Source organism: Bos grunniens, chromosome 11, assembly GCF_055505025.1.
Source record: "Bos grunniens cultivar Pamir isolate PY7600 chromosome 11, Bosgru_T2T1.0, whole genome shotgun sequence".
In the NCBI taxonomy this organism is placed as follows: domain Eukaryota; kingdom Metazoa; phylum Chordata; class Mammalia; order Artiodactyla; family Bovidae; genus Bos; species Bos grunniens.
In genome coordinates, this window is record NC_141175.1 from 78,337,876 (window position 1) to 78,365,181 (window position 27,306).

Genomic DNA, 27,306 nt, shown 5'->3' on the forward strand with positions numbered 1-27,306 from the left:
GGGCCCTCTCCCTCCACGGCCAGGCCATCCTTTCATTGGTCGGCCAGCAGATATACCTCCCAGGGTAGCCTCCCTGGTGCTGGGCTGCGGGCAAGAGGCAAAGGGACTGGCTTGGCTAAAGCACAAGGCACCTCTGGCTTTCAAGGGGCCCACAAGCCCCAAACTAGGTAGCAATGACTACGTCTGTAGGGCTCAGGGCAGGACACACGGCCGCAGAAATGGGGGGTCATTACCACACTGAGCAAGGGCCAGAGAACAGGAAGCAACACAGGCTGGAGGAGAGAAGGGAGCTCTTTGCCAAAGAACTGCTGAGAGGTGGACAGCGGCACTGGGGCTTTCGGGGCTGAACTGGGTAAGGCTCAAGATGTCAGAAGAACAGGCATTGAAGCATCATGCATGTCCGTGAGAACTGGGGATACCCTTAGAACTCAGATCAACAGAAAAGACGACAGTTTGTTATGTGGATCCACAATGGCCTTGCCTAGACTACTCCAGATGGACCCAGACAGCGTGCTGGCCAACAGATGAGCCCAATTTTACGGGAAACAGGCTGTGCCACACCTCATGGTATGGCCACATAGGGCCAAAGTTCTGGAACACCAGCAAAAGGGATACCACAAGCCTTCCTGCCGGCTCTTGATGGCCCCTTATTTCCCAGTCCCTCCAGCATACCCTCTTAGTTCCAGAAAGGTATAACTATACCCTACTCCAAATACATCACTTCCATTTCCCCAGGGCCTCCCTCTGGATTTTTCCTTTACCTGGAAGGTACCTCTTCCATCCATCTGCAGCTGATCCATCCTAAAGTTCAGCCTCACCTGCCAGCTCACCTGGGAAGGCCCCACAACTTGCTAGGTCTCACTCACTTCCCTCTCTGGAACAGTGGATCAAACAAGTTCTCCCTGGACATCAGTGATTCTCCTACTTGGAGATGGGCAGCTGAGGAGCTGTAGCCCCCAAGAGGATTCAAAGACTGATCCTCCCACCCCCGCCAAGATGTTAAGGCAGAGCAGCCCACAGAACTGGGGGCAGCCATGTGGCCAGGACACCATGGCCAGGCAGCAAGTCTGGCATCCTGCCCAGCAGGCCATGGGAGTAAGCTACAGACCAGCCACCACTGGGTGTTCCCGTTTCCTGCTTTTCCCAAATGGTGGACTTCACGGACACTACAGCCTGCTGATGCACAGGCGGGGCCGGAAAGAGTGGCACTAGGTGGCTTATGACTCATCAGCGCTGGGATGGCCCTGCATGCTGCGGGCCTCTTCCAGAGCAGCTGCTTCTCCCGGGGCACAGCACACCAGCAGTGGGCTTTGCTCACCTACCTGCCACTCCTCTGAGAGGAGGGACCCGAGTTGTCCATCATGGCACCCCCACCAGGCACTTGCTGGATCAACTGCTGGCAAATTTTACTCTCTCCAGTGGGAGCTGGGCCAGGGGTACAATGACAAGACACCAGACCCCTGGCAGGAGAAGCAAACTGACCTCTAACTGGGGAGACTGGGCCAACGTCCAAATGAGCTTGACAGAGGGAGCGAATGCTGTATTCTGCAGCTACAATCAGGGGGATCTCCTGGTGGAGGAGGCACCTGAACTGTGTCTGGAAGGAAGTGTTGGTGCTACCTACACGTAGAGGAACAAAAATGGGGTTGGTTGGCGAGGACAGTGGCCCAAGAAAAGGTGAAGGGACAGAACTTTCTAGATCATGTTGAGCACCAGGAGTGACCTCATTTATCAGAAACATGTGGTCCAGGAAGGGAAGGGAGAAGAGGGAGAGAAGACTGGGAGTGTTGAAGAAATGACCCTCTATCCTCAAGGGGCTTCAAGTTTCGTAGGAAGACAGGCTGACAGCCACAAGCACACAGAATCAAACCAGCAGGGCTCTGCAAAGATGGGCAGTACTAAGGACAGGTCTTCTGAGAAGGGCCTTGACACCAAATTATCCTAGATTGTCTTTAATGCAAAGTAAATGGAAGATGTTTCCCCCAAACCAATCAGAACGGTATCAAAAGGAGGTATCTATTCATGCACCTCTGTGTTCACTGCAGCACTGTTCACAATAGCCAAGACATGGAGACAACCTAAATGCCCATCACAGATGAATGGATAAGGAAGACGCGGAACATACATATTAATATGATGGAATATTAGTCAGCCATGGGAGCTTGGAAGACAACCACTGGCCACCAGTCCAAGCTCTGCTACTCACAGGCTGCACAATTGTGGACAAGCCTCAGTTTCTGCATCCAAAGAGTGAGCATAAAAACTCCCTTTCATTCTAGAGATGAACTAAAGGTCAATCCACCAGCCAACGAATGTTTATTAAAAGAGAGTTCCAGGACATTGTTTCTCAAACTGTAAGGTATATACACATCACCTGGGGATGCTGTTAAAAATGCAGATTCTGATTCAGTACATCTGGTGTGGGGCCTGAGTCTACACTTCCAATTTGGGTGGTGCATGTGATAATCCTGCCCCCGCTCCGCGCTCTGCCCCCATCACACTCTCAGGGTCCAGAGCGGGAGGGCCCACACCTCACGTTTCTGGGTATACCACAAAGTCAGATAACCAGAGGAGCTTGGAAGACTGGGGGATGAGGGGCCAATTGGGGGACTGCGACAGGCAGGGACAGGGCCCTCAGCTCCATCCAGGGCCAGCCCGGGACTTGGGAGCAGCTGGCCACAAGACAGGCTTATTTCTGTGTGGCAGACCCATCAACCCGGCAGCCAGAAGGAGCTGGAGGAACTGGGGAGAGGCAGTCCTTCCTTAAAGCCAGAGGCTTTGACAGAGCCCAACCTTGTCCCGGGGGCCCATGTGAGGCCCTAAAATCCAGTCCTCTGCTTCTGGCAGGATCGGGTCAGTCTGATCCCAGGTGTGATGTTGGGGAACAGTTCATTCAGACAGGGAAGTGAAGCTGTTTTATTTTTCTATCTTAGTGAAAAGTTTGTAGTTTTCATATTGTTTCTGATCAAATTTGACATAGACAATAGTTTTTTCCCTTAGAGGGGTTGGAGGGTCATATATCTTCCTGTCCCCCACTCCATGCAATATACATGCATGTGCACATAAGGTTTCTTCACTTCAAGCAAGAGAAACCCACAACTGCTTCAACTGCTCCCCTCTCTCGAGCTCCTGGGACGATGTCTGAAGCTCTCCCTGAGAATCAGAAAGAATCTTCTGTTCTCATCCATGTCTCCCCAACTTCAGAGCAAGGTCAAGTCCGGGTGAGTGACCTCCCAGAGGACACACTGCCAAGTCCCTCTGCTTTGAAGGGGAAAGCAGGTGAGTTGAGTGTGTTTTTATGTCTCTTATGAGTGAAGAGACCCAGAGCCTGCTCTTGAGAAACCCACACTTACAGTCCCACTGAGCCTCCAGGCAGGGCGCTCAGGCCCCTCCCACTACGACACACGGCCTCACCCCCTTCCCTCCAGCCAGGTGGGCTGCAGAACCCAACTCCCTGCCCCACAGGAAGGGACCAGGTGGAACCACAGAGCAGACTCCAATGCAAGACGGTACAGAAGCTCAGCTGTAATGGCTTGGTCAGGCAGGGTACTGGGGAGCAGGTATGTTGGGCTTTCGCAGGAGGCCACCCAACATCTGCCAACAAAGGCTGAAAAGAGCAGCCTGGAGGGAGGGCATTCTGGTTCACACACAAGCGAACTGATTTCCAGGCCAGTTGTTTCACTTCCGCCAGCCTTTTTCATCTGTTACCTGAGAACTGACCTACATCATTTCCGTGATTCCTTCCAGTCTAGGACTCTGAGCAGCACCATCACAGAGTGTTTATGAGCTCTGGCTGCCTGGGTTCAAATCCTGATTCTGCCAATTCCAGGGACATCCACAAGGGTCCCTTCTCCTCTTTGCTTGTAACTCCTGGTCTAGAACATACGAATGAAGAGAACACCTACTCAGCGGGTTACTGTGTAGACTGAAGGAGGGCATACCTGCCGTGGAGTGAGGGTTTAATAAATATATATTGTTGTTTGTTGAACTCTGAGGCATGCTGCTGCCACCATTCTACTTACAGACTGAATGTTTGTGGGCCCCCAAGTTCATCCATTGGAGCTCTAACCGAAATTGGATGGTATCTGGAGATGGTGTCTTTGGGAGGTAACTAGGGTTAGATGAGGTCATGAGGGTGGGGGCTTGATGATGGGATTAGAGGTTTTATAAGAAGGTGAAGAGATCTCTCCAGGAGCCCACAGGGAGGAGAGGTCACGTGAGGACACATCGAGAAGGCAGCCACCCGCCATCCAAGGAGTGAGCCCCTACCAGACACCAACGCTGCTGGTACATGGATCTTGGACCTCACAGCCTCCAGAACTGTGACAAATTCCTATTATTTAAGCCACCCAGTCTATGACATTTTGTTGGGGCTTCCCAGGTGGCTCAGTGGTAAAGAATCTGCCTGCAATGCAGGAGACTCAAGAAACAATAGCTCGATCCCTGGGTCAGGAAGATCCCCAGGAGGAGGAACCCACTCCAGTCATTCTTCCCTAGAAAAGCCCATGGACAGAGGAGCTTGGTGGGATACAGTCTATGGGGTCGCAAAAGGGTCAGACATGACTGAGCATGAGTCAATGACATTTTGCTCTGGCAGCCTGGCAGACTAACACAAGCCCCATGCTCACAAATGGAGTCAGGACCAATGATGAGCCGTCCCCACCCCCTACGCTCTGCTGCGGAACCCTGCTGGATCCCCTAGACCCAGGAGAACCAACACCATGCACACTCTGGAGGCCACGTGCAATCTCAAGCACACACAGGGTCAGGTGAACCTCAGCATGCCAAGCAGCAGGGTACAGGCACCGCAACAGCACAGAGGGGGCAGGCAGAGAGGAGGCAGGCAAGCACAAGGCCACGTGCAGTCAGTGGGGGCTGGGAGCCAGCACAGCCAGATGATCGAGCAGCCCACGCCGGGGACACCCGGCTCCTTACCTCCCCTGTAGCACCTCTGACCACCGGGCCTGTGTTCCCCCAAGAAGCTGGAGGCGTGCTGGAAAGAGTAGAAAGCAGGAGACAGGGAGCAGTAGGTACCGAGCCAGGTCTACAGGAAAAAGTGCCGGAAAGGAGCCCTGCGGAAGGGTGTTAGGTTTGGGGAGTTGGTGGCAGAGGTGGTTTTCAAATGCCAAATGAAGATCAACCCCTGCAAGACCCCCCCAGCCTGTGCCAGGGGTGCAGAGAAAGGGACAAGACAGCAATGGGAGAAGACCCAAACTGGACCATCCGAGATGGGCACCTGCTTCTCACAGCCTGGTACTGGTCTGTCTTGGGTGAAAATCTCAGCAATTTCCCAGGAGGGCATTAACAGTCTCTCAATGGTGAAAGGGACCCAGGGACTCAGGGGTGGACGAACAGCTCTCAAAGGAGGCCATGCCCTGCTCAGACTAGTCAGTCCTCTGGGACCCAAAGGAGACAGAAGACTGGGAGTGGGGAATCATAGTCCAAAGCCAACATCACAGGAGGTGGAGGTTCCAATCCTGGTTCCACCACAGATCTCTGGGTAACTCTAGGCGAGGTACCTTCCCTCTCTAGGCCTCAGTTTCCCTGTATATAAGATGGCAGAATGTCCCCGTCTACAATAGAAAAGAAGGTGACAAATACTCTGCCACTACCAGGCACCAAATCCCCACAGGGCCACATGTGTTTCTAGACTCTGGGGGTTGGTTTGTGCTGGAATAAAAAGACTGACCATCCAAGAATCCTGGTAACAGTCTGGACGGACAGGTTCCTGCGACCCTCACTGCCACCAAGAGCCACTGCCCAGGCTCTATGATCCCAGGGTTCAAGGGTCCAGCGAAGAAGGAGCTTGCAGTGCAAAGTCTGGGGCAGGGCTTTCACCACCATGTAACGCCTACAAGCTCAGGTCAAGGGCACTCTTTCCCCACGTGAGAATCCACAACCCCCATCATGAAATTCCTACATTACTAAGCCCATGTGCCTAGCTCCCCACCAGAACACTACTCACCCTGGGAGGTGGCTCTGACCGGCCCATCACAGGATCCCAGCACCACCCCCCTGGGCCACTCACAGCAGGAGAGCAGCAGATATCTGAGCAATTCCAGGTTTCTCTGCCATCAAGCACCTGACCTGTAGCCAACATCAATACTGGTGCCAGCCTGACGACAGGTGGCACATTTCTTAAGCCTTTCCCAACCTGGTTACACAACTGATTCCTCTTGTTCATGGTAACCCTGTGAGAGCAGGTTATTACGACCCTGTCTTATAGAAAATTCAACTGAGGCCAAGAAAGGTGAAGAGCTATATGCCCAAGGGCACACAGTTGGGTTCCTATCTGTCAACAGAGTGAGGGCGGGTTACCCAAGCCTTCTAACCTGACATTCAGCCCATACCTGCAGTCAGCCAGCGGTGTGGCTGGTTACCCTGGCAACCACCTGGCCGGTCAGTGCTCCAGGGACGTGGGGGTCAGAGTGTAATGACCTGGGCACAGTGAAGGGGAGCCCCGGCTGGCGCCCACACCTACCTTTAATGACAAAGGCCTCTGCCAGCAGCCGCATCTGATACAGGGGCTTGTTCTCCATGGACATGTCATCAATGCCGGCCCGCGCGTACATGCTGATGGCATCTCGATAGGAGCCTTCCACGTAATGCAGCTTGCCCAGGATCAGCATGGCCTCACACAGATACTGCGGCTGAAAGGACAAGGCCCACATCAACGGGTTCCTGCCGCAAAGCCCCTGGCCCACCCCACCAGGTACCCAGGGATGAACACTCCCCGCTCTGAGCCATAATGGTTTGCCTAAGACCCTGCTCAGAACACCTCTCCTCTTCCAGGAAGCCTTCCCACCCCTCAAGTACACGTGGACAGCTCCCCTCTCTGCACACCTGTGGTCCCTGGCCTACACTGTGGCTCTTGGTGATATCTTCACACGAGTCCCTAAAAGTGTTGTGTGTGTGTGTGTGTGTGTGTGTCTTATGCTGCCAACTAGACTGCAAGTGGCTTACAGACTGGGCCCTGATTCCTTTCTACTGAAGCTCCCAGAAGCCCCAGAAGCTTCACCCAAGGCAGGCACTGGCACTCAGTTCAGGCACTTGCTTTTAATACAAGCAGGGAGTCAGAGACCCAGTCAAGTTTCGTGGGGCCTAGTTCAGTTCAGTTCAGTCACTCAGTTGTGTCCGACTCTCTGCGACCCCATGAATCACAGCACGCCAGGCCTCCCTGTCCATTGCCAACTCCCGGAGTTCACTCAAACTCATGTCCATCGAGTCGGTGATCCCATCCAGCCATCTCATCCTCTGTCGTCCCCTTCTCCTCCTGCCCCCAATCCCTCCCAGCATCAGAGTCTTTTCCAATGAGTCAACTCTTCGCATGAGGTGGCCAAAGTACTGGAGTTTCAGCTTTAGCATCATTCCTTCCAAAGAAATCCCAGGGCCAATCTCCTTTAGAATAGACTGGTTGGATCTCCTTGCAGTCCAGGGGGCCTAAAGCTTATATAATTGTGGGTCCTCTCTCTATATATATGTGTGTGTGCGTGCTAAGTCACTTCAGTCGTGTCTGACTCTTTGTGACCCTATGAAGTGTAGCCCTCCAGGCTCCTCTGTCCATGGGGATTCTCCAGGCAAGAATACTGGAGTGGATTGCCATGCCCTCCTCCAGGGGGTCTTCCCAACCCAGGGATCGAACCTGCATCTTTTACATCTCCTGCACTGGCAGGTGGGTTCTTCACCACAAGTGCTACCTGGAAAGCCCCATCTACACAGATAGATAGATAGATGCATATATGTATATTTAACCAGGTGAAAGGCCTTGGAAAGAGTCCTGCAGGTGAGGGGCCTGAAGCTGAAACCCTCACCCACAGCAGCAGGACCCCTGCAGGGAGACGGCCACAGCCACAAACGTGGCCAGAAGACAGGAGAGTGAAGGCCTGTGAGGCCACCACCCTTATCTTATCAGAATCCAGTGCCTGCACGCAAGCCTGTTTTCTTTCCCCTACTTGATCAAGTACTGCTTACACTCAGATCTCCGCCCCATATGAGCACTCTTGGGAACTCCCTCAGGACCCGAGCAGGTCTGGTCAGCCCTGCTTGAGAGTCCTGGCCTTGGACGTGGGCCCAGACTATTCTAAAATCTTCCACCTTCTGAGGCCATTGTTGGTAGCCCTCCGCCTCCACGTCTGTGCTCAGCCAGCCCACCACCCCTTTGGCCAGGCTCTGGGCACCACCCCCCCCACAGAGCTCCAGTTCTGTCCACGAAGCTCCGGGGAGATGCAGTCCTGGTCCCCACTCCCGGCCTCTGTCACCAACAGGAAGGTGTTGCCCTTGACCCCCTGTAGGGAGATCAGAGTCTCGGGTACTCACAACCCCAGGGGAAGCACCCACCACTCCTCACCACCTACTGCCTTCTCAGAAGCCAACAGAGGGAAGTGGAACACGGCAAAGCCCCAATCCCCTCCCTCACTGGTCCAATACACGTTCTTCTGTTGCTGCTGCTCACACAAGCCCCATCTGTAAGTCTCCCCTTCCCCTCAGTCTATGCAGATCCTCCACTCTTCTTCGGGGCCTTGCTCAGGCCCACCTCCTCCTAGAAGCCTCCCTGGCTACCAGAGAGCTCCCTTCTGCTGACCTCCCACAATGTCTCCACCAAGCAGACCCACTGGGCCCCCTGAATGCCTGACCTGCTAACTACAGACCTGCTCAAAGGCTAAATTTTTCAAGGGGATCTCCCCCAATAGGTCACCTCTGCCCTGGGTCAGGGCCACAGATCACACACCTTCTGGAGGCGCATTTCCTCCCTGCTCTGTCCTGGATTTCCCCATTGCTGAGGGCAAGATAATAACAGCCACCCATCACCTCCCGTCACAGCGAAGCCAAGAGCATAAGCAGACGAAGTCCAGAAAAGAGCTTTGAACTTCTCTCTAGAAAGGAGCTACATAAACACAGGCCATGAGTAATTATTATTATTATTCTGTTCTCCTGTAAAGAAGGAAAAGGGCAGCTAAGCTCAGGACATGCTTCAGGGCGAGATGACACGGTGTAGCTTGGAGTGGTTCCTGGTGAACCAATAACAGTTTACAACAGAGCTTCCCCCAAGCTGGTGGAAAATTAAGGACGATGCGGTGAATGTTTTATAAAGTTAAAGTCATGCTAGTTAAAAAGCTGCCTTTAATTCTTAAGAATTAAGAAGGGCATAATTCTTAAGCATATCTGTCTTGTGTTTTGATGTTAAGATGTTTGTTCTTTTATGCATCGATAGTAACAGAAAATGGAATGGTTCTGCTGTTGTGCTTGGGGGCTTTGTGAATGTCCTTTCCTGGCAGAATTAAAAGTTGGCTATGCTCTTTGGGACCCATGCCTTTGAATTTGAACCTGGCTTGTCAATTCAACAGTGTGGGAACCACAGAGCCTCAGCCCCGTGGAAGGATGCTCTGCAAGAAGCCACTGGGTCTGGGGGACAGTCCTTCGACTGGACAGATCAGGGCTGTCACCGAGCCTTTTTGTGCCTCACTGTCTGTCAATAAACAGGGAAGAGTGACCTCATGTGTACACTCAGGTAAGAAGAAGAGGTGAGGAAATACTTCACAGATGCCAAATGAGATCTCTAACAGCAGGAGCCGCAACATAGCCACCCACATTAGTCCCAGTTTCTCAGTTCAGTTCAGTTCAGTCGCTCAGTCGTGTCCGACTCTGTGACCCCATCGCAGCACGCCAGGCCTCCCTGTCCATCACCAACTCCCGGAGTTCACTCAGACTCATGTCCATCGAGTCAGTGATGCCATCCAGCCATCTCATCCTCTGTTGTCCCCTTCTCCTCCTGCCCCCAATCCCTCCCAGCATCAGAGTCTTTTCCAATGAGTCAACTCTTTGCGTGAAGTGGCCAAAGTACTGGAGTTTCAGCTTTAGCATCATTCGTTCCAAAGAAATCCCAGGGCTGATCTCCTTCAGAATGGACTGGTTGGATCTCCTTGCAGTCCAAGGGACTCTCAAGAGTCTTCTCCAACACCACAGTTCAAAAGCATCAATTCTTCGGCACTCAGCCTTCACAGTCCAACTCTCACATCCATACATAACCACAGGAAAAACCACAGCCTTGACTAGATGGACCTTTGTTGGCAAAGTAATGTCTCTGCTTTTGAATATGCTATCTAGGTTGGTCATAACTTTCCTTCCAAGGAGTAAGCGTCTTTTAATTTCATGGCTGCAATCACCATCTGCAGTGATTTTGGAGCCAAAAAAAAAAAAAAGTCTGACACTGTTTCCACTGTTTCTCCATCTATTTCCCATGAAGTGATGGGACCAGATGCCATGATCTTCGTTTTCTGAATGTTGAGCTTTAAGCCAACCTTTTCACTCTCCACTTTCACTTTCATCAAGAGGCTTTCTCTTCACTTTCTGCCATAAGGGTGGTGTCATCTGCATATCTGAGGTTATTGATATTTCTCCTGGCAATCTTGATTCCAGCTTGTGCTTCTTCCAGTCCAGCGTTTCTCATGATGTCCTCTGCATATAAGTTAAATAAGTAGGGTGACAACATACAGCCTTGACGTACTCCTTTTCCTATTTGGAACCAGTCTGTTGTTCCATGTCCAGTTCTAACTGTTGCTTCCTGACCTGCATACAAACTTCTCAAGAGGCAGGTCAGGTGGTCTGGTATTCCCATCTCTTTCACAATTTTCCAGTTTCTTGTGATCCACACAGTCAAAGGCTTTGGCATAGTCAATAAAGCAGAAATGGATGTTTTTCTGGAACTCTCTTGCTTTTTCCATGATCCAGCGGATGTTGGCAATTTGATCTCTGGTTCCTCTGCCTTTTCTAAAACCAGCTTGAACATCAGGAAGTTCACGGTTCACATATTGCTAAAGCCTGGCTTGGAGAATTTTGAGCATTACTTTACTAGCGTGTGAGATGAGTGCAATTGTGTGGTAGTTTGAGCATTCTTTGGCATTGCCTTTCTTTGGGATTGGAATGAAAACTGACCTTCTCCAGTCCTGTGGCCACTGCTGAGTTTTCCAAATTTGCTGGCATATTGAGTGCAGCACTTTCACAGCACCATCTTTCAGGATTTGAAACAGCACAACTGGAATTCCATCACCTCCACTAGCTTTGTTCGTAGTGATGCTTTCTAAGGCCCACTTGACTTCACATTCCAGGATGTCTGGCTCTAGGTGAGTGATCACATCATCGTGATTATCTGGGTTGTGAAGATCTTTTTTGTACAGTTCTTCTGTGTATTCTTGCCACCTCTTCTTGATATCTTCTGCTTCTGTTAGGTCCATACCATTTCTGTCCTTTATCGAGCCCATCTTTGCATGAAACCTTCCCTTGGTATCTCTAATTTTCTTGAAGAGATCTCTAGTCTTTCCCATTCTGTTGTTTTCCTTTATTTCTTTGCACTAATGGCTGAGGAAGGCTTTCTTATCTCTTCTTGCTATTCTTTGGAACTCTGCATTCAGATGCTTATATTTTTCCTTTTCTCCTTTGCTTTTCGCTTCTCTTCTTTTCACAGCTATTTGTAAGGCCTCCCCAGACAGCCATTTTGCTTTCTTGCATTCTTTTCCATGGGGATGGTCTTGATCCCTGTCTCCTGTACAATGTCACGAACCTCCGTCCATAGTTCATCAGGCACTCTATCTACCAGATCTAGGCCCTTAAATCTATTTCTCACTTCCACCGTATAATCATAAGAGATTTAAGTCATACCTGAATGGTCTAGTGGTTTTCCCTACTTTCTTCAATTTAAGTCTGAATTTGGTAATAAGGAGTTCATGATCTGAGCCACAGTCAGCTCCTGGTCCCAGTTTCTCAGTCATTGTTTAATTTCTACTCCAGCACTCAGTACACAACACTGAGAAACGGCGGAGAACATGGGAATGTGGGAGCAGGGTCAGACAGGCTGACCAAAAACTACGCTGCGGTCCTTGGCGAAGTGACTCACCTCTCCTAGGTCTCAGTTTCCTCATCTGGAAAATGGGAATAACAGTAAATACCACTGCAGAAGGTTACTGTGAGGCACCAGTGAGATGGGGCAAAACCTGGCACTCACTGGACACCGAAGTCAAGACAAATGGCTCATTTTCACCAGCCTCCAAAGCACGAAGCTGTACAGGATCTTGGAGGTGACTGAGGGCAGAAGTTTCCAAACTACCCTGAGGAGGTGCTCCGGGACCCACGTCTCCTCCTCACCCCAGGAGAACGCCTCAGAATGCATGGGAAGCCACCTGAGATTTCATCTGCTGCCAAGAAATATCACACCCCAGTCACACCTTTGCCTTTGGGGTAAGATAGAGAATCCCACAAACTACTTTTAATATTTTATTTTGCCTGATTAACATGGAGTTTTTAGCCTTGGTCCATATAACAGTGAATTTCTCAATGTTAGCAGTGCCTATCTTTGTCTCTGGTTAATAAAGCATGGTAAAATCTGTATTGAATAAATTTGATATGGTAGATAAAGCAGCTTTCACAATAATACATGTGGATACCATTCGGCAAATACAAAGAATGAGATATTGGCACGGAGATAGCATCAAGTGAGTTTTTGGTGCAAAAGAGCAACTTGAGAAGAACCCTATAACGCTAAGAAGAAAAGAAAGCTCCATACATGTGTACATGTGACTGTTAACATAGAGAAGGCATATGGAACTCACAGCAAGTGATGACCAGAGCTCAGCTCGGGATGGGAGTGAGCACGGGGGTTGGAGTGGAAACAAGGACTTATTATTATTCAAACTAGTTTTTTATTTTAGTGAACCTTTTTTCCAATAAGCCCGAGTCATTTTTATTAAAAAAAAATTCTTTTTAATATATAATTAAAAAGTCTACCGGAAAGAAAAAAATTTAAAGGGTCTTGATGGGAAAAACTTGAGACCTACCAGTCAAGTTCAGCCATTTTGATGGGCAGATGAGAAACTAGAAGGCCTGGAAGATCAGGGGACAGGCTCAGGGTCAAGCAGCTATTTTAATCCAGCACAAAACCTCCCAGGACTACAGTAATCCCTGTCAAGGAGTCTGAAGGCAGTAACCTTAAACTCCCAGGACAGTCTCCCCACACAGCTTACCGAAAACACACCCACTTCCTGGCCTGGTATTTCACTCCCAACTCTCTGGTCACGATGTCCCTTTATACCTAATTAAAGCCATCCCCTGATGCTCCTGCTAATTGACATACTTTAAGGAAACCCTTCTAAGAGGAACTTTTGGATCATACATTGCTTCCGTAGCTTAGAATGCACTGTTCTATCTGTGTAAGTCCATATCCTGACCCCTTTTAAGGTCCAGCCCCTAAATGGGTCCAATTTCAGAACTACCATCAGCCTGAGTCTGACTGCCCCAGCTCACCACAGGGACTGTCCCCCTAAGACTTGCCTCCCCTCATAAGCTACTCCAGTGGCATGCATCACAGTCCACCTTGGACAAGTGTTTAATAGGACTATCTTCTCAGTAGCCCTGCAGCCTCCCTGAGGTAAATATTTAAGTCAGGAAATATACTACTTTGGAATATCTCTTGAAAAATTACTTCCTCTTTGGGTCTCTAATGACATACCAATACTTCTATTACAACTCAGTATACACTGGAATTGAGAACAGTCTCAAACTTAAAGAAAGTGCATGAGAATCACCGAGAGAGCTTTCTTAAATGCAGATTCTGAATCGGATTTTGTATTTTTTCCCTTATATTTATGTTTGTTTATGTGATTATTTTGGATCTTCATTGCAGCATGCGGAATCTTTAATTTCAGCATGCAAACTCTTAGTTGTGGCATGTGGGATCTAGTTCCCCGACCAGGGATCAAACTTGGGCCCCTGCATTGGGGGTGCAGAGTCAGCCACTGGATCACCAGAGACGTCCCAGATTTTGCATTCTTAACAGCTCCCAGATAATACCCATACTGCAGGTGGGTGGACCATGCTTTGAGCAGTAAAGGCCTAAAGAAAGCTGAGACTGTACCTCCCTCTATGTCACTCTTCAATGCCTTGCATTCAGTAGATGCTCAATAAATGCACGTGGACTCAAACTGGACTGCCATGTTATAGAGTGCTTCCATTGCTACACAACAGCATATTTGCCTGTTTCCAACTAGATAGTAGGCTTACTAGGTTTTATTTCCCTGAGACCCTGGAAGAGGCCAAATGATCAGGGACAAACTAGGTCAACCAAACACTGTGTAATAGAAACATACAACTTGGGCCACAAGTGTAATTTAGGGTTTTCTAGTAGAAATTTCTAGTCACATTAAAAAAGGTAAAAGAGGTGAAATTAATTTTAATAATGTTTTATGTAACACATTCAAAATATTATCATCTGAATATGTAATCAACATAAAGAATTAATGATCTTTTATATTCCGCGTTTTGTACTGTCTTCAAAATTCAGTGTGTGTTTTACACTCACAGCACGTCTCAATTTGGATGAGCCCTGTGGCTAGTGGCTACTGTACTGAATGGCGCAAGGTTGACCCTTAAGAGATTCATGCTTCTCCAGCAACCAAATGACCCCAGCAAGGCTGGACAGCAGACAGGAGGGAGGAGAGAGGAGAGGCAGCCCCAGGCTTGCTGGGTAGAGGGCAGAACCGCTTACCGGCAGCTTCCCGTGGTTAAGGATGCTGCTCAGGTGGTTTCTGGCTTCATTCATCTTCGGCTCATTCTTCTCCAGCAGAGGGATGGAGTCTTTTATTGTGGCGTGGTTCCCCTTCAAACACTGCTCTAGGAGGGCCTCGGCCAGGAGCAATTTCCCCAAGTCATCTAGAAAGCAGGGCAGGAGTCAGAGTTGGTAAGTGAGGGCAGCAGTCCCCTCAACAGGGCGAGTGTGAAGACTGTACGCTCCCAAGCACTCCCGCCCCAGGCACATGAATGGTCCAGGTCTAAGAAAATAAAGACACAGATTCCACAAACTTTAACCAGCCTCTGAAGAGAAAACACAGACATTCTACCACGGTCACAGCACAAACTGCCCGCTTTGGTTTAATTTCTGCAGTGTAGCGGTTGAGGTGGAGTTCCCAGGACTTGGAACAAATTCCGGAATTTCAGAATTTAAAATGACAAAACCATATCTGTGCTCCACAGTGATAAGTTCTTACGCCAAGAAGGAACGTTTCCCAAACAACTGAAGAGGAAAAATAAGCATGGTGGCTTACACATTTTAGGAGTTTAGTGCTCCTAACTTTCATGTAACCAGAATTGGTTTTCTCTGTTTTTACGGTATTTGAACATGACCCTGGGATAACCTGGGCTTCCTCTGGGGCTCAGCAGTAAGGAATCCTCCTGCAATGCAGGAGATGTAGGAGATGTGGGTTGTATCACTGGGTCAGGAAGATCCCCTGGAGGCGGGCATGGCAACCCACTCCAGTATTCTTGACTGAAAAATCCCATGGACAGAGGAGCCTGGTGGGTTACAGTCCATGGTGTCACAAAGAGTCGGAGACACCTGAAGTGGCTGAATATGGCACGGGACTGGGATAATCTAACAGCCAAGCGGAGTTAAGGCAGGAAGCAGATTTACTGGTGTAGCAAGGCAAATCCTTGAACATCTTCAATCCTTGGCACTTTCTGGAGTTCTCTCACATACGTTAGCTCATCTATAGACCTCACTACTTGGCTAGTGATTTTATACTGCTTGGTTTAATTTGCCATCCCCCCAACGGCACTGAAAACTCCAGTCTTGGGGCCACCACATTTCTGCTACTTACAGCAGGGGCAACCTGGGTGAAGTGGGATCCGGGTGCTCAGGGTGCAGGGTTTGAGGTTGACGGTGATTTAGGGATAGCCTCAGGTGGCTGTGCTTGGTGTGACTGGCTCATGGCCCAGTCCCCTCGAACAGAGCAAGGACCACTGAATACAGGCACCCAATAAATATTAGCTGCTGAGCGAAACAGATCTTTTCCACTCTCCCACGGGGAAGCCATGGGGCTTCGGGACTTCCATGCGGATCCAAAATGCCTCCAAGAAGGTGAGCTCAGTCCCACTTCCTCTAGAGCTCTTCCTGCTGCCAGGATGGCATTCTCAGACCTACTCAGAACGCCACTCTCTCCTTACTCTCAGGACCACTGCAATTTGCTCACAACTCAAAGCCATGGGTATACAATTGCCTGTCCCTGAGTAAGAGTCTTTCTCTGTAAGGGAGATGCCCTACAGGGAGTACCCGGGAAGTCCAGACCCAAGAAAACTATAACAGCGTGTGTGCCCTCTGAGTATGCCATAGCCTACAAGCCCATTCTTTGCTACTGACCTCATGGTTTCTAAAATTAACATTTGGATGAAATGGGCAAAAATGATGGCTCAAACTATCATCCATTGCTGGTGGGGCAAAAGTTGGTGGAACCGCTATAAAGTACAATTTGGTGACATATGATAAAATTATTCCTTGCACATTCCATTGACTCAGCAATCCCATGGCTACAGACATCCTCAAACATGTGTAAAACAACTGACATATAAGGCCATTCCTGCAATGTTGTTTATAATAGCAGAAAACTAGAGACAACTTTTACGTCCATAAAGAGGAGTCTGATTAAATAAAGCATGATACATTCATTAAAAGGGACGCCGTACTACCATATAAAGAAATTAGGAAGTTCTGTATGGGTTGTCATGAAATGAACTTCAAGATACACTGATCAGAAAGTGGAGCACATACAGTGGGCCACTGTGCATTTATGCATGAAAACACACAAAAGAATGACATAAACATCTGCTAACTCTGCTGCTTTATGGGGAAGGGGCAGAAATGGAGGGAGGCTTTTCACTCTTTTGGTTACCTTTGGAAGACTGACCCATGTGAATATATTATCCAGTCAAAAATAAAATTTAAATCAACTCAAGAATAAAGGGAAATATCCTACGTTTCCAAAATCTTCAGGCAGGAAGGGAAGTGAGCTGCTTAGAAGTAGGTGCCTGAGCAGCTTTTCTGAGCTGTTGGCCACGGGGCAAGTTGCTGTCCCCTTCTAATGTATAAAACTTGAGGCAGAGTTAGGAACTGGCTGCTTCCCAGGGAGGAAACAGCAACCCACCCCAGCGTTCTTGCCTGGAGAATTACATGGACAGAGAAGCCTGGAGGGCTATACAGTCCATGGGGTCGCAAAGACCTGGAGAAGACTGAGGGACTGAGCATACACCCACTTCCCTGGGAACCGAAACCCTCCCCAGGCTCCGCCTCCTGCGCTGGTCCCGCCCCTCTGCGGCCAGGTGCGCCTGCGCACACAGCTCCCGCCCCCTCCACCCCGCCCCCCAGGTCTGCAGCCCAGCCGCTGGACCACCAATCCCACCTCAGCCACTCAACTGCCCAGCCCAGAGCTCCCTTGAGCTCCCTGGCTCCTTTCCTTTCATGCCACAAGAAACCAATTCCTTCCAGGCAAACCTCAATCTTGAAATACTCTCCAGGGCCCATCAGTTCATTTCAGTTCCTCAGTCGTGTCCGACTCTTTGAGACCCCATGAATCGCAGCACGCCAGGCCTCCCTGTCCATCACCAACTCCAGGAGTTCACTCAAACTCACGTCCATCGAGTCGGTGATGCCATCCAGCCATCTCATTCTCTTCTCCTCCTGCCCCCAATCCCTCCCAGCATCAGAGTCTTTTCCAATGAGTCAACTCTTCGCATGAGGTGGCCAAAGTACTGGAGTTTCAGCTTTAGCATCATTCCTTCCAAAGAACACCCAGGACTGATCTCCTTTAAAATGGACTGGTTGGATCTCCTTGCAGTCCAAGGGACTCTCAAGAGTCTTCTCCAACACCACAGTTCAAAACCATCAATTCTTCGGCGCTCAGCTTTCTTCACAGTCCAACTCTCACATCCATACATGACTACTGGAAAAACCATAGCCTTGACTAGACGGACCTCTGTTGGCAAAGTAATGTCTCTGCTTTTTAATATGCTATCTAGGTTGGTCATAACTTTCCTTCCAAGGAGTAAGCGTCTTTTAATTTCATGGCTGCAATCACCATCTGCAGTGATTCAGTTCAGTTCAGTCACTCAGTCGTGTCCGACTCTTTGCGACCCCATGAATCGCAGCACGCCAGGCCTCCCTGTCCATCACCAACTCCCGGAGTTCACTCAGACTCATGTCCATTGAGTCAGTGATGTCATCCAGCCATCTCATCCTCTGTCGTCCCCTTCTCCTCCTGCCCCCAATCCCTCCCAGCATCAGAGTCTTTTCCAATGAGTCAACTCTTTGCATGAGGTGGCCAAAGTACTGGAGTCTCAGCTTCAGCATCATTCCCTCCAAAGAAATCCCAGGGCTAATCTCCTTCAGAATGGACTGGTTGGCTCTCCTTGCAGTCCAAGGGACTCTCAAGAGTCTTCTCCAACACCACAGTTCAAAAGCATCAATTCTTTGGTGCTCAGCCTTCTTCACAGTCCAACTCTCACATCCATGCATAACCACAGGACAAACCATAGCCTTGACTAGACGGACCTTTGTTGGCAAAGTAATATCTATGCTTTTCAATAAGCTATCTAAGTTGGTCATAACTTTCCTTCCAAGGAGTAAGTGTCTTTTAATTTCATGGCTGCAGTCACCATCTGCAGTGATTTTGGAGCCAAAAAAAATAAAGTCTGACACTGTTTCCACTGTTTCTCCATCTATTTCCCATGAAGTGATGGGACCAGATGCCATGATCTTCGTTTTCTGAATGTTGAGCTTTAAGCCAACTTTTTCACTCTCCACTTTCACCTTCATCAAGAGGCTTTTGAGTTCCTCTTCACTTTCTGCCATAAGGGCGGTGTCATCTGCATATCTGAGGTTATTGATATTTCTCCTGGCAATCTTGATTCCACCTAGTGCTTCTTCCAGTCCAGTGTTTCTCATGATGTACTCTACATATAAGTTAAATAAGCAGGGTGACAATATACAGCCTTGACGTACTCCTTTTCCTATTTGGAACCAGTCTGTTGTTCCATGTCCAGTTCTAACTGTTGCTTCCTGACCTGCATACAGATTTCTCAAGAGGCAGGTCAGGTGGTCTGGTATTCCCATCTCTTTCACAATTTTCCAGTTTCTTGTGATCCACACAGTCAAAGGCTTTGGCATAGTCAATAAAGCAGAAATGGATGTTTTTCTGGAACTCTCTTGCTTTTTCCATGATCCAGCAGATGTTGGCAATTTGACCTCTGGTTCCTCTGCCTTTTTTAAAACCAGCTTGAACATTAGGAAGTTCACGGTTCACATATTGCTGAAGCCTGGCTTGGAGAATTTTGAGCATTACTTTACTAGCATGTGAGATGAGTCTGCAGTGATTACCTCTCTTCAAAATAACGGAACTGTCCTCGGAACACATTCTGCTCAAAGTGTGGTCCATGGGCTGGGGCAGGTCTGTGCATGTTTGTGACCCAGTCCTGCAGGTGAGTGCAGAAATTTATAACGTATGTTTAGAAACACTGATAACCATGTGACAGAACAATTGCTGAATCAAATACTAAAAAACTGGGGGTGAGTGGGTATCAGTTTATGTATTTTAAGAAAGTATCAGAGCACAATAGATTGAGAATCTAAAAAAACACACAAAACCCAAAATCCAGAACATAAAACTGAGCCTTCACCACAGATAGCTTGAGAAGCACTACTCTAAAACACAAGAGTGCCTTTTACTGCCAAAGGAGGGCTGATGTTTGCTGAGGGCTCACTGAATACCTGGTGGCTCAGCAGTAAAGAATGCCAGTGAAGGAGATGCAGGAGATGCGGGTTCAATCCAGGAGATGCGGGTTCGATCCGTAGTCAGGAAGATCCCCTGGAGGAGGGCATGGCAACCCACTCCAGTATTCTTGCCTGGAAAATTCCATGGACAGAGGAGCCTGATGGGTTACAGTCCATGGGGTCGCAAAGAGTCAGACACAACTAAGCACGCACGCACGTACTGAGGATCAGGTACTTTATCATTTAGTATCATTTAATCTGCACAACTCTGAAAGGTAGAAATTATACTCATTTTATAGGTGACAATAGAGATGCAATACTGTTATGGTCACAACCCACCATAACGTAACGCAACCAAAGAACAGTGTGTCTTCCCCACATCCCATGCAGAGCAGAGCCTCTGATAGTCTGGAAATGAAGAACAGTCTAAGGAGCTGTAGACAGTAGGTTAAAAGCTAATTCCAAGGTCAGGAATAAGAACAGTTCTCACCGTTACACATTTGTGAGTTACAGACTATTTTGTAAATTAACACTCCGGGGCCTTCTCCAGAACCCTTTGCCCTCCCTCTTCACTCCCCACTCAGTCTCTGTTTTTCCACTTAGCAGACACTCAAAGTGGATGTTGGGAATTTACTTTCTTTTCTTCCTTGTCCAACTCTCCTCCCTGCTCCAGATTTTCCATCCCACTGTCCTCAAGTGGTCAGTCTATGGAACTGAAGACTATTCTAGGTTTTCAGTTGTTAAATAAGGACAGAGGTAGATCGAGGCTTTCCTATCCTTCTCCAAAGGTAAAACAAATTGCTCTTTATCATTTTAGTGTCTGACATCTACTCCCTATCCTGGGTCGGGTTAAGTGTTCCAGCTTCTCCCTTCCCAGGGCATTAGAAAGGCCTTTCTCACAGACAGTGCCACAGACTCTGACAGCCTGGCTCTTGATTCTGGCGGCCCAGCCTAGCCCTCTGCCTTAGCAGAGGCGCAAAGGAAGCCCCTACTTAGTGGCCCCCCAGTCTTCCCACCTTGTTTTGGAGGCCTCTGGGGCCAACTTCCTTTCCATTCTTGCCCCTCTCCAGGCCTCTCAATGGGTAACAGGTCATAGGGACCCACTTTAAGGATACCAGCCTCCTCCCCAGAACCCATACTTTCAGGGCACAGCACCCTTCTCTTCACTTCTCAGTTCAGTCAGGAAAGCTGGGTCCAGCCAGTGGGCCAGGTGCTCAGATCAGCCCCTTCCCTCCTGGTCAAAAGGGGACACATTGGTCTCTGCAACTGCTCACTTCACAGAACTGCAAAGGGTGGGACCTTCCAACCGCAGCAAGAGGAGGAAGAGGGCAAAACTCGTGACAGGCCACCTGCCTCAAACACACTCCCTCTGACTTCAGCTGAAAAAAAAAGCTCAGAACAATCGCCAGGTTTTTTAATCACTAATTTAAAAGGGGGATAATTACAGATTAAGAGACTTGAGCTGAATGGACAGTGTGGCAGAAGTGATTAAAGACAGTATAGTAAAAGAATATCAGAATTTAGGCGGCGACAATATAGGTGTCTACTGCAAAATTCTTTCAAATTTGTATGTTTGAAATTTTCATAATAAAGTGTCTTAGGTCAATCCATTAACCAAATGCAATGTGTGGCCTTATTTGGATCCTGATTCTAGCAAATGAACTGTAAAGTTAAGCATTAGATGAAGGGGGGCTGCAATAATAATATGGGAGTTTTATTTTTCAAAAGAGTTCTTGTTTAATAAATAAATACTGAAATCACAATGCGGGGGATAAATGGGCCAGGGTATAGCTCAAACAAGACTATTCATGGGTTTGTGATTACTGACACTGGTTGATGGATACATGAGATTCATTTTTCTACTTTTTTGATGTTTAAAAAATTTTTCATAATAAAGGTTTTTTTTCTTTTTTTTAACCACTTGGATGGGATCCTTTGTTTCTACATGAACAAACCCCATTACAGTTAGCCACACTCTGGGGTTCCCCTGCTGCATCCTGACCAAATCTAAACCGGATATGTTTGAAAGAAAATGCACAAACAGTAACAACCCCTTTCCCCCTGGGCAGGTGGTGGGGAGCAATCTCCCCAAACAAGAAAGGAGGGGTATAAGGGCCCCCTTTGGGGGAGCATTTCCTGATCCTTCACTCCTTCATCTCTGACCAGAAAGAGGGCCCCCCCTCCAGCTGGGTCTTCCCCTCCTGCTGCCTGGAGTGAAACCCAGGCCCTGGGAGCTATTCTTTGCTTCTGGAGGAAACCCCACAGATACAGTGGGGCCTCAGTCTGTAAAGCAGGGTTCAGCCGGGGTTCAGCTTCCTCCCTTCTCCCAAATTATGTCATTATGTTGACGCTTCTGGTCCTTGACTGTAACAATCTAATCGACCAGGTGGGACTTTTAAGAATCTCCCTCTTGGGTTGCAGTGGGGGGTGGTCAGTGCCAACACCACCTCAAAAAAATAGGCTGCCAGTCCTTCCAGTGATAAGGAACTCAGTGGAGAAACAACCAAAGTAGCAGACAATCCAAAAATGCCCTACACGTGGGCTTTGGAAATCACTTGTTTTCCTTCCTTGTGTGTGTCTGTGTGTACATGTGCGTGTGTGCATTTTGGAATAAGTGTATCTAGATTTAACAGTGGGAGAAAATAACTTATAGAACCAAACCTCAAAATTGGCAGTAAAGACCCCAGTGCCCGCAGCCTCCCTCTTTGGGCTGGCCAGTACTCACCGTGAAGCCCAGCCAGGCTTCACACTGTCCCTGGTAGACTTGGTGGGTGAGACTCATGTTTGGGTACACATTCTCTGCCACATACTACTCATTATGTGACCTTTCTGGGCCTTGGTGTCTCAAGTGGGGACAATCATTCCTGCCTTCCCCACTGGGCTGTTTACAAAAAAAGATTGTTCAAGTAGAAGAAGCACTTTATAACTACACATACCATTTATAACTATGCCATGCCAGTGCTTCCCAATAATGCTTCATAGCATATGGTCAAAGTAAGTTTGAGAAATGTGTGTTTATACTCTAACCTGGGCTTGAATATCACTGACAAGTGAGCACATGAAAGGCTCTGAGAAGTCCTACAGTTTTAAAACATCAGTTTAACCATATTCAATCTATTAAGCCTAATGTCTTAGCTTTGGGGATTCCCCAAACTCTTTTGTCCTGCAATACCAATGACTTAATTAGTCAACCTCCTTGAGATGTCTAAAGACCAGCTTAGGAAGCACAGCCCTGTGGAGCCTCCAGGAGGCCCTGGTTCGTTTCGTGGGCCCAGCATGTTTCTCTGAGGTGCTGCCAACCTCACTCAGATTCCCACGCACTGTCCAGGCCCCAATGCCCTGGCATGGGTCAGTTTCCCTTCCACGCTCACCAGCCCCACCCTACCACATCACCCCACACAGGGGAGAGAGGGAACCTAAAATTTATCAATCCTTCCCATCAGTTTCTCCCACATGCATCTTTAGCTCTGGCCAATGCAACTCACTGCCACATTCAGACCTACCTGAGAGTCTCAGACCAACTGTCCATCCCTGGCATCTAGCTCCCTCGGTGTCCATCCATCCTTCCTCCTCACCAGGAAACAATACTCTGCCTTTCCCAACATCAATTAGAGGCCAGCATCGGTTCTGCTGTTTCCTGAAACCTCCCCTGTCTCTGAGTTCCACAATCTTGCACACAATTGCCCTCTGATCACCCCTCTGCTTCCCATCCATTTTCGTCAGGTCTTCAAGCTCAGTTTTTGTGTAATACATCCTTGAGAGGTAATGGTGCAAGTAGTTAAAAGGATGTACTCAGAAATCTGGGTTCAGGAACTTCCCTGGCAGCACAGTGGATAAGAATCCACCTGCCAATGCAGGGGACACAGGTTCCATGCCTGGTCCGGGAAGATTCCACACGCCGCAGAGCAACAAAACCGATGAACCACAGCTACAGAGCCAGTGCTCTAGAGCCCAGAGCTGCAACTACTGAAGCCCTTGTGCCCAGAGCCTCCTCCACGACCAGAGAAGCCACTGCAATAAGCCGGTGTATTCCAACTAGAGAGCAGCCCCAGCTCTCCACAGCTAGAGAAAACCCACAGGCAGCAGCGAAAACCCTGCACAGCCAATAAATAAATTATATATAAACCTGGTTCCACCACTTATTGGCTGGATGATAAGTTGCTTAAGTAATCTGTGCCTCAGTTTCCTTGTCTGAAAAAGGCAAACAAGAGTACCTGCTTCATGGGGTTGTTGGAGAAATTAACGAGTTGATTACAGGGCTTAGACACTGGCACACAGTGAGTGAGCAAGTTACTTATTACTGATATTATTATTATCATTCTGTCTCCTTACAGAGCCTTCCACGGGCTGGGCAGTCCTTAAAACTTTATATCTGTATTGATTTACTGCCTGCCTCCTTCCACAAAGGCTCTAAAGTTGGTTTAGCACAGAGAGGGCTTAGGCAGGGCTCGCCGGGCTGAGCTGAAGGTACGAGGAACAGGATTTGAGGTTGGAGACTGGGGCGGGGTGCTCCCCACCGCCACATCAGGCTGCTTTCCCGCCTCGGCACAAGAGCCCAGCCCAGCCAAACCAGCCCTACTGCTAAAGTCACCGACTGCAGGACTAGAGGCGTCCTGAAGCAGAACATAGAAGAGGAAACTAAGGCTTAACCAGCCCTCTTTCCCACTTCACCACTCCACCTTGGCGCTCGTCAAGCCCGCAACCGTACTGGCTGTGCACAGAGCTCCGCTGTCAATTTGACGGGGGAAGAAGGGGAGGGCAAAGAGAGACAGATAGTCTTCACCTGACAAAGTTTAGGAACCGGAATAGGGGTTGGAGGGGTGGCGCCGGGGTCCAGCCCACGCCCTGAGCTGATATGTGTTGGTACCACCATTTCACAGAAGTCGGAGTAGCCCACAAGATCGGAAACGGCAGAGAGCAAAACCCGTTTCTCTTCCCCAAAACACCTTGCACGTGTTTCTCCTGGGGCAGAAGAATCTTCCTAAGTACCCTGGCTGTTCCCAACATCAGCAACGCAGGACGAGTAATACCGAAAGCAGCCACCTCCCGCCCCAGGCAGTCGGGGCCCGCTTCCTGGAGGAGGCGGCGCCTTTCGCGCGCTCCGCGCTCGTGAACCGGCCCCTTCCCTTACTCACCGGTGTCCAGAGAGGTGAACCCGGCGCTCGGGCTGCCTCGCCGGCCGCCTCCGCCGCCCAGCACGACTACCGCCTGCATCTGCCGAACCAGCTCGGGCATGCGGTCCCAGTGGCCCTCGGCGCGGCAGCGCTCCAGCTCGCTCTCCATCTTCAGGTGGGAGCCGTACGCGCCCTTCGCAGCCATCTTCGAGCGGGCACAGTCATGGGAGGTGCGGCCGAGAAGTGGAGACCCGGCCGGGGGCGGCGTCCCGGCTGGGGCACACACGCGGGCGGGGTTGACGGGGGCGCGAGCTGCGGCCGGGGCCCGGGTGGCAGCGGGGGCCCTGGCAGCGGAGGGCGGGCAGCAGCCGCAGCACCCAGCGCACCGCCCGGCACCTCCGGGCTGGGACTCCGGCTGCGCGACTCGGACGCGTCCAGGAGCAGCCTCCGCCTCTGCAGCAACAGCTCCTGGCGCCGTTGCCGCCGCCGCTGCTGCAGCTGCTGCCACAACCCCCGCCCCGGGCCCGGGCGCCGCCAGCAGCGGACCCGCCCCCGGCCGCAGCTCCACCCCCGTGGGGGCGTGGCGCGGCCTCGGCGAGCCAGGCGCGCGGGCCGCCAACGCGGCCACAGCAGCCAGGCGCGCGCTAGGCGCTCGCGGCCGCACCGGCGCCACCCCCGCGCCGCCGCCGCCACTGCAGACTCGGCGCTCACTTTAATACCGCGCGGAGCCCCGGCGCCCGGGGGCGCCTCGCTCCCCACCCCCTCCCCATCCCATTGGGGCTCTTGGCCTGGGAGACCCCCGCCCCGACGACCCTGCTTTGTGTGGTGGCCCCGTCACCACCGCTGCCCCGGCACGTCACAAATCCGGGGAGAGGCCCGCCGGCCGGTAGCTCCCAACTCGGAGAAGGAGCCTCCCCGGGAAGCCACCGGCTGTCGCCCGGTTCCCGCCCTGCTGGGCCGCGCGAGTCTTGCGCGCCAACCCCGGGGCGCTCTGGAGAACCCGCTCGTTCCGAGGCCCGCGACTCTCGGGATGCCTCCCCTGCGAAAGATTTGTACGTTCTTTCTTCAGGGTGGAGTTCCTCTTTCCAACCTGTCTCTCCCCACCCCAGCTGGCAGGCCTTTTTTCCTCTGCAGAATCCTGTTGCCCTTGATTTCTTAGACGTTTTAAGCCGTTTCTCCAACTTGGTAACGTTTTAAGCCGTTTCTCCAACTTGGTATTTACTTATTTCTTAATTCTAGTGTATAAAGACTACTTTGATCAAAGCTGTACCGAGCTCTTAGCAGGACTTAGCCCTGTGCTGTGGGTACTAAGAAGTTCAAAGGATTACAAGGCAGGCGGGGGAGGCAGACCTACAACCCTTTGAGACCCGTTTATGGTGGCCCCACTTCCGGGTACAGCCCAGGGTGGGGATGGAGGCCATCACGCAAGACCAAAGCGACAAAACAGGGTTATTTAAGTGACAGTGCATGGCACAGACCGAAGATTCCAGAAGACCGGAGAGTTAGAGCAAGCTTTTGAGTATAGACCCCTAAGAGCTAGAAGGTGCACACCTTCTTCCGCAGCCCCTGCCTGATACGTAACCCTGGGAGTGAGCTTGACCACCTTCAGTGTCAGGAGACTCACTACGTGCTTCTGGACAACTGTAACCTACGGGAAGCTTTTGTGAAGTGGAGCTCAGGCTGCTGGGCCTTTGTCTCTGCAGCCACAAGGGGGCGTCTGTTGAAGGCAGCCTCCCTGCGCCCCCGCCCCCGCCGTAATCCTCTTCAGTGTTAGTGGGTCCGTCCTGTCTGACTCTTTGAAACCCCATGGACTGTAGCCCACCAGACTGCTCTGTCCATGGAATTCCACGCAAGAATACTGGGGTAGGTAGCCATTCCCTTCTCCGGGGGATCTTCCCGACCCAGGGAATGAACCCAGGTCTCCTGTACTGCAGGCAGTTTCTTCACCATCTGAGCCACCAGGGAAGCCCTAGATGTCCTCTTCTCCAGGTTCCGAATGCAGCTCCATTCCTTGCTTGGGAGGCAGAATTCCTCACCTTGGCTGCTGCTCTAGGGTCTGACCTGAGCTCCTAGAGACAAGGAGATAGATGAAGGGAGATGGGGGTGGCTTTGGCAGTTTACTCAGTTTACACAGACTCCTTTTGGTTACCCTTTGGCTGCCCTTGCTGGTCACCAGAACTGGATGTCACTTGGAGAGAGCTGTGTGTGTCCTTTGGATGGAGGCGGCCTGAGGACACCCTGTGATTTGCCCCAGTCTGGCATTCCCCAGAGTCAGCCCTAAGGCAGCCAAAGAAAAGCAGAGCTGATAAGAGGAATCCTAACAAAATAAGGAAAACCTCTCCTCCCTCTTCTCTCTCCAATCCTTTGCTAAGCCTGCCCCCAGGTTGCTGGACTCCAGGGAACTATCTGAGGCAGTATTGCTGCCTGTTGATTGCGTGTTCAGATCCTGTTGGGGTCAAACTGTTATTTGGGCTTTCTTGGTAGCTCAGATGGTAAAGAATCTGTCTTTGATGCAGGAGACCTGGGTTCAGTCCCTAGGTCGGGAAGATTCCCCTGGAGGAGGGCATGGCAACCCACTCCAGTATTCTTGCCTGGAGAATCCCATGGACA

At 50.2% G+C, this 27,306-nt stretch overlaps 2 protein-coding genes across 9 annotated transcripts in view; one reads left to right on the forward strand and one right to left on the reverse strand.

Moving 5' to 3' along the window:
• The window catches only part of TTC7A (tetratricopeptide repeat domain 7A), a 123,495-nt gene extending 97,975 nt beyond the window's left edge, over positions 1 to 25,520 (reverse strand). For 5 of the 8 annotated variants that reach the window (XM_086327091.1, XM_086327092.1, XM_086327094.1 and 2 more), the window contains exons 1-3: positions 24,718 to 25,486; positions 14,534 to 14,697; positions 6,482 to 6,650 (exon numbers count right to left, since the gene is read on the reverse strand). In XM_086327091.1, coding sequence (XP_086183217.1) covers positions 6,482 to 6,650; positions 14,534 to 14,697; positions 24,718 to 24,901 — 517 coding nt within the window. In that variant the 5' untranslated portion in view covers positions 24,902 to 25,486. Of the gene's footprint in view, positions 1 to 4,935; positions 4,994 to 6,481; positions 6,651 to 14,533; positions 14,698 to 24,717 lie in introns of all 8 variants that reach the window. The other 3 variants (XM_086327093.1, XM_086327090.1, XM_086327096.1) reach the window with 3 other exon arrangements.
• Positions 24,737 to 27,306, forward strand: part of MCFD2 (multiple coagulation factor deficiency 2, ER cargo receptor complex subunit) — a 45,819-nt gene continuing 43,249 nt past the window's right edge. Inside the window, exon 1 of the mRNA XM_086327101.1 lies at positions 24,737 to 24,871. The gene's annotated coding sequence lies outside the window, so the exon portion shown is untranslated. The remainder of the gene's footprint in view (positions 24,872 to 27,306) is intronic.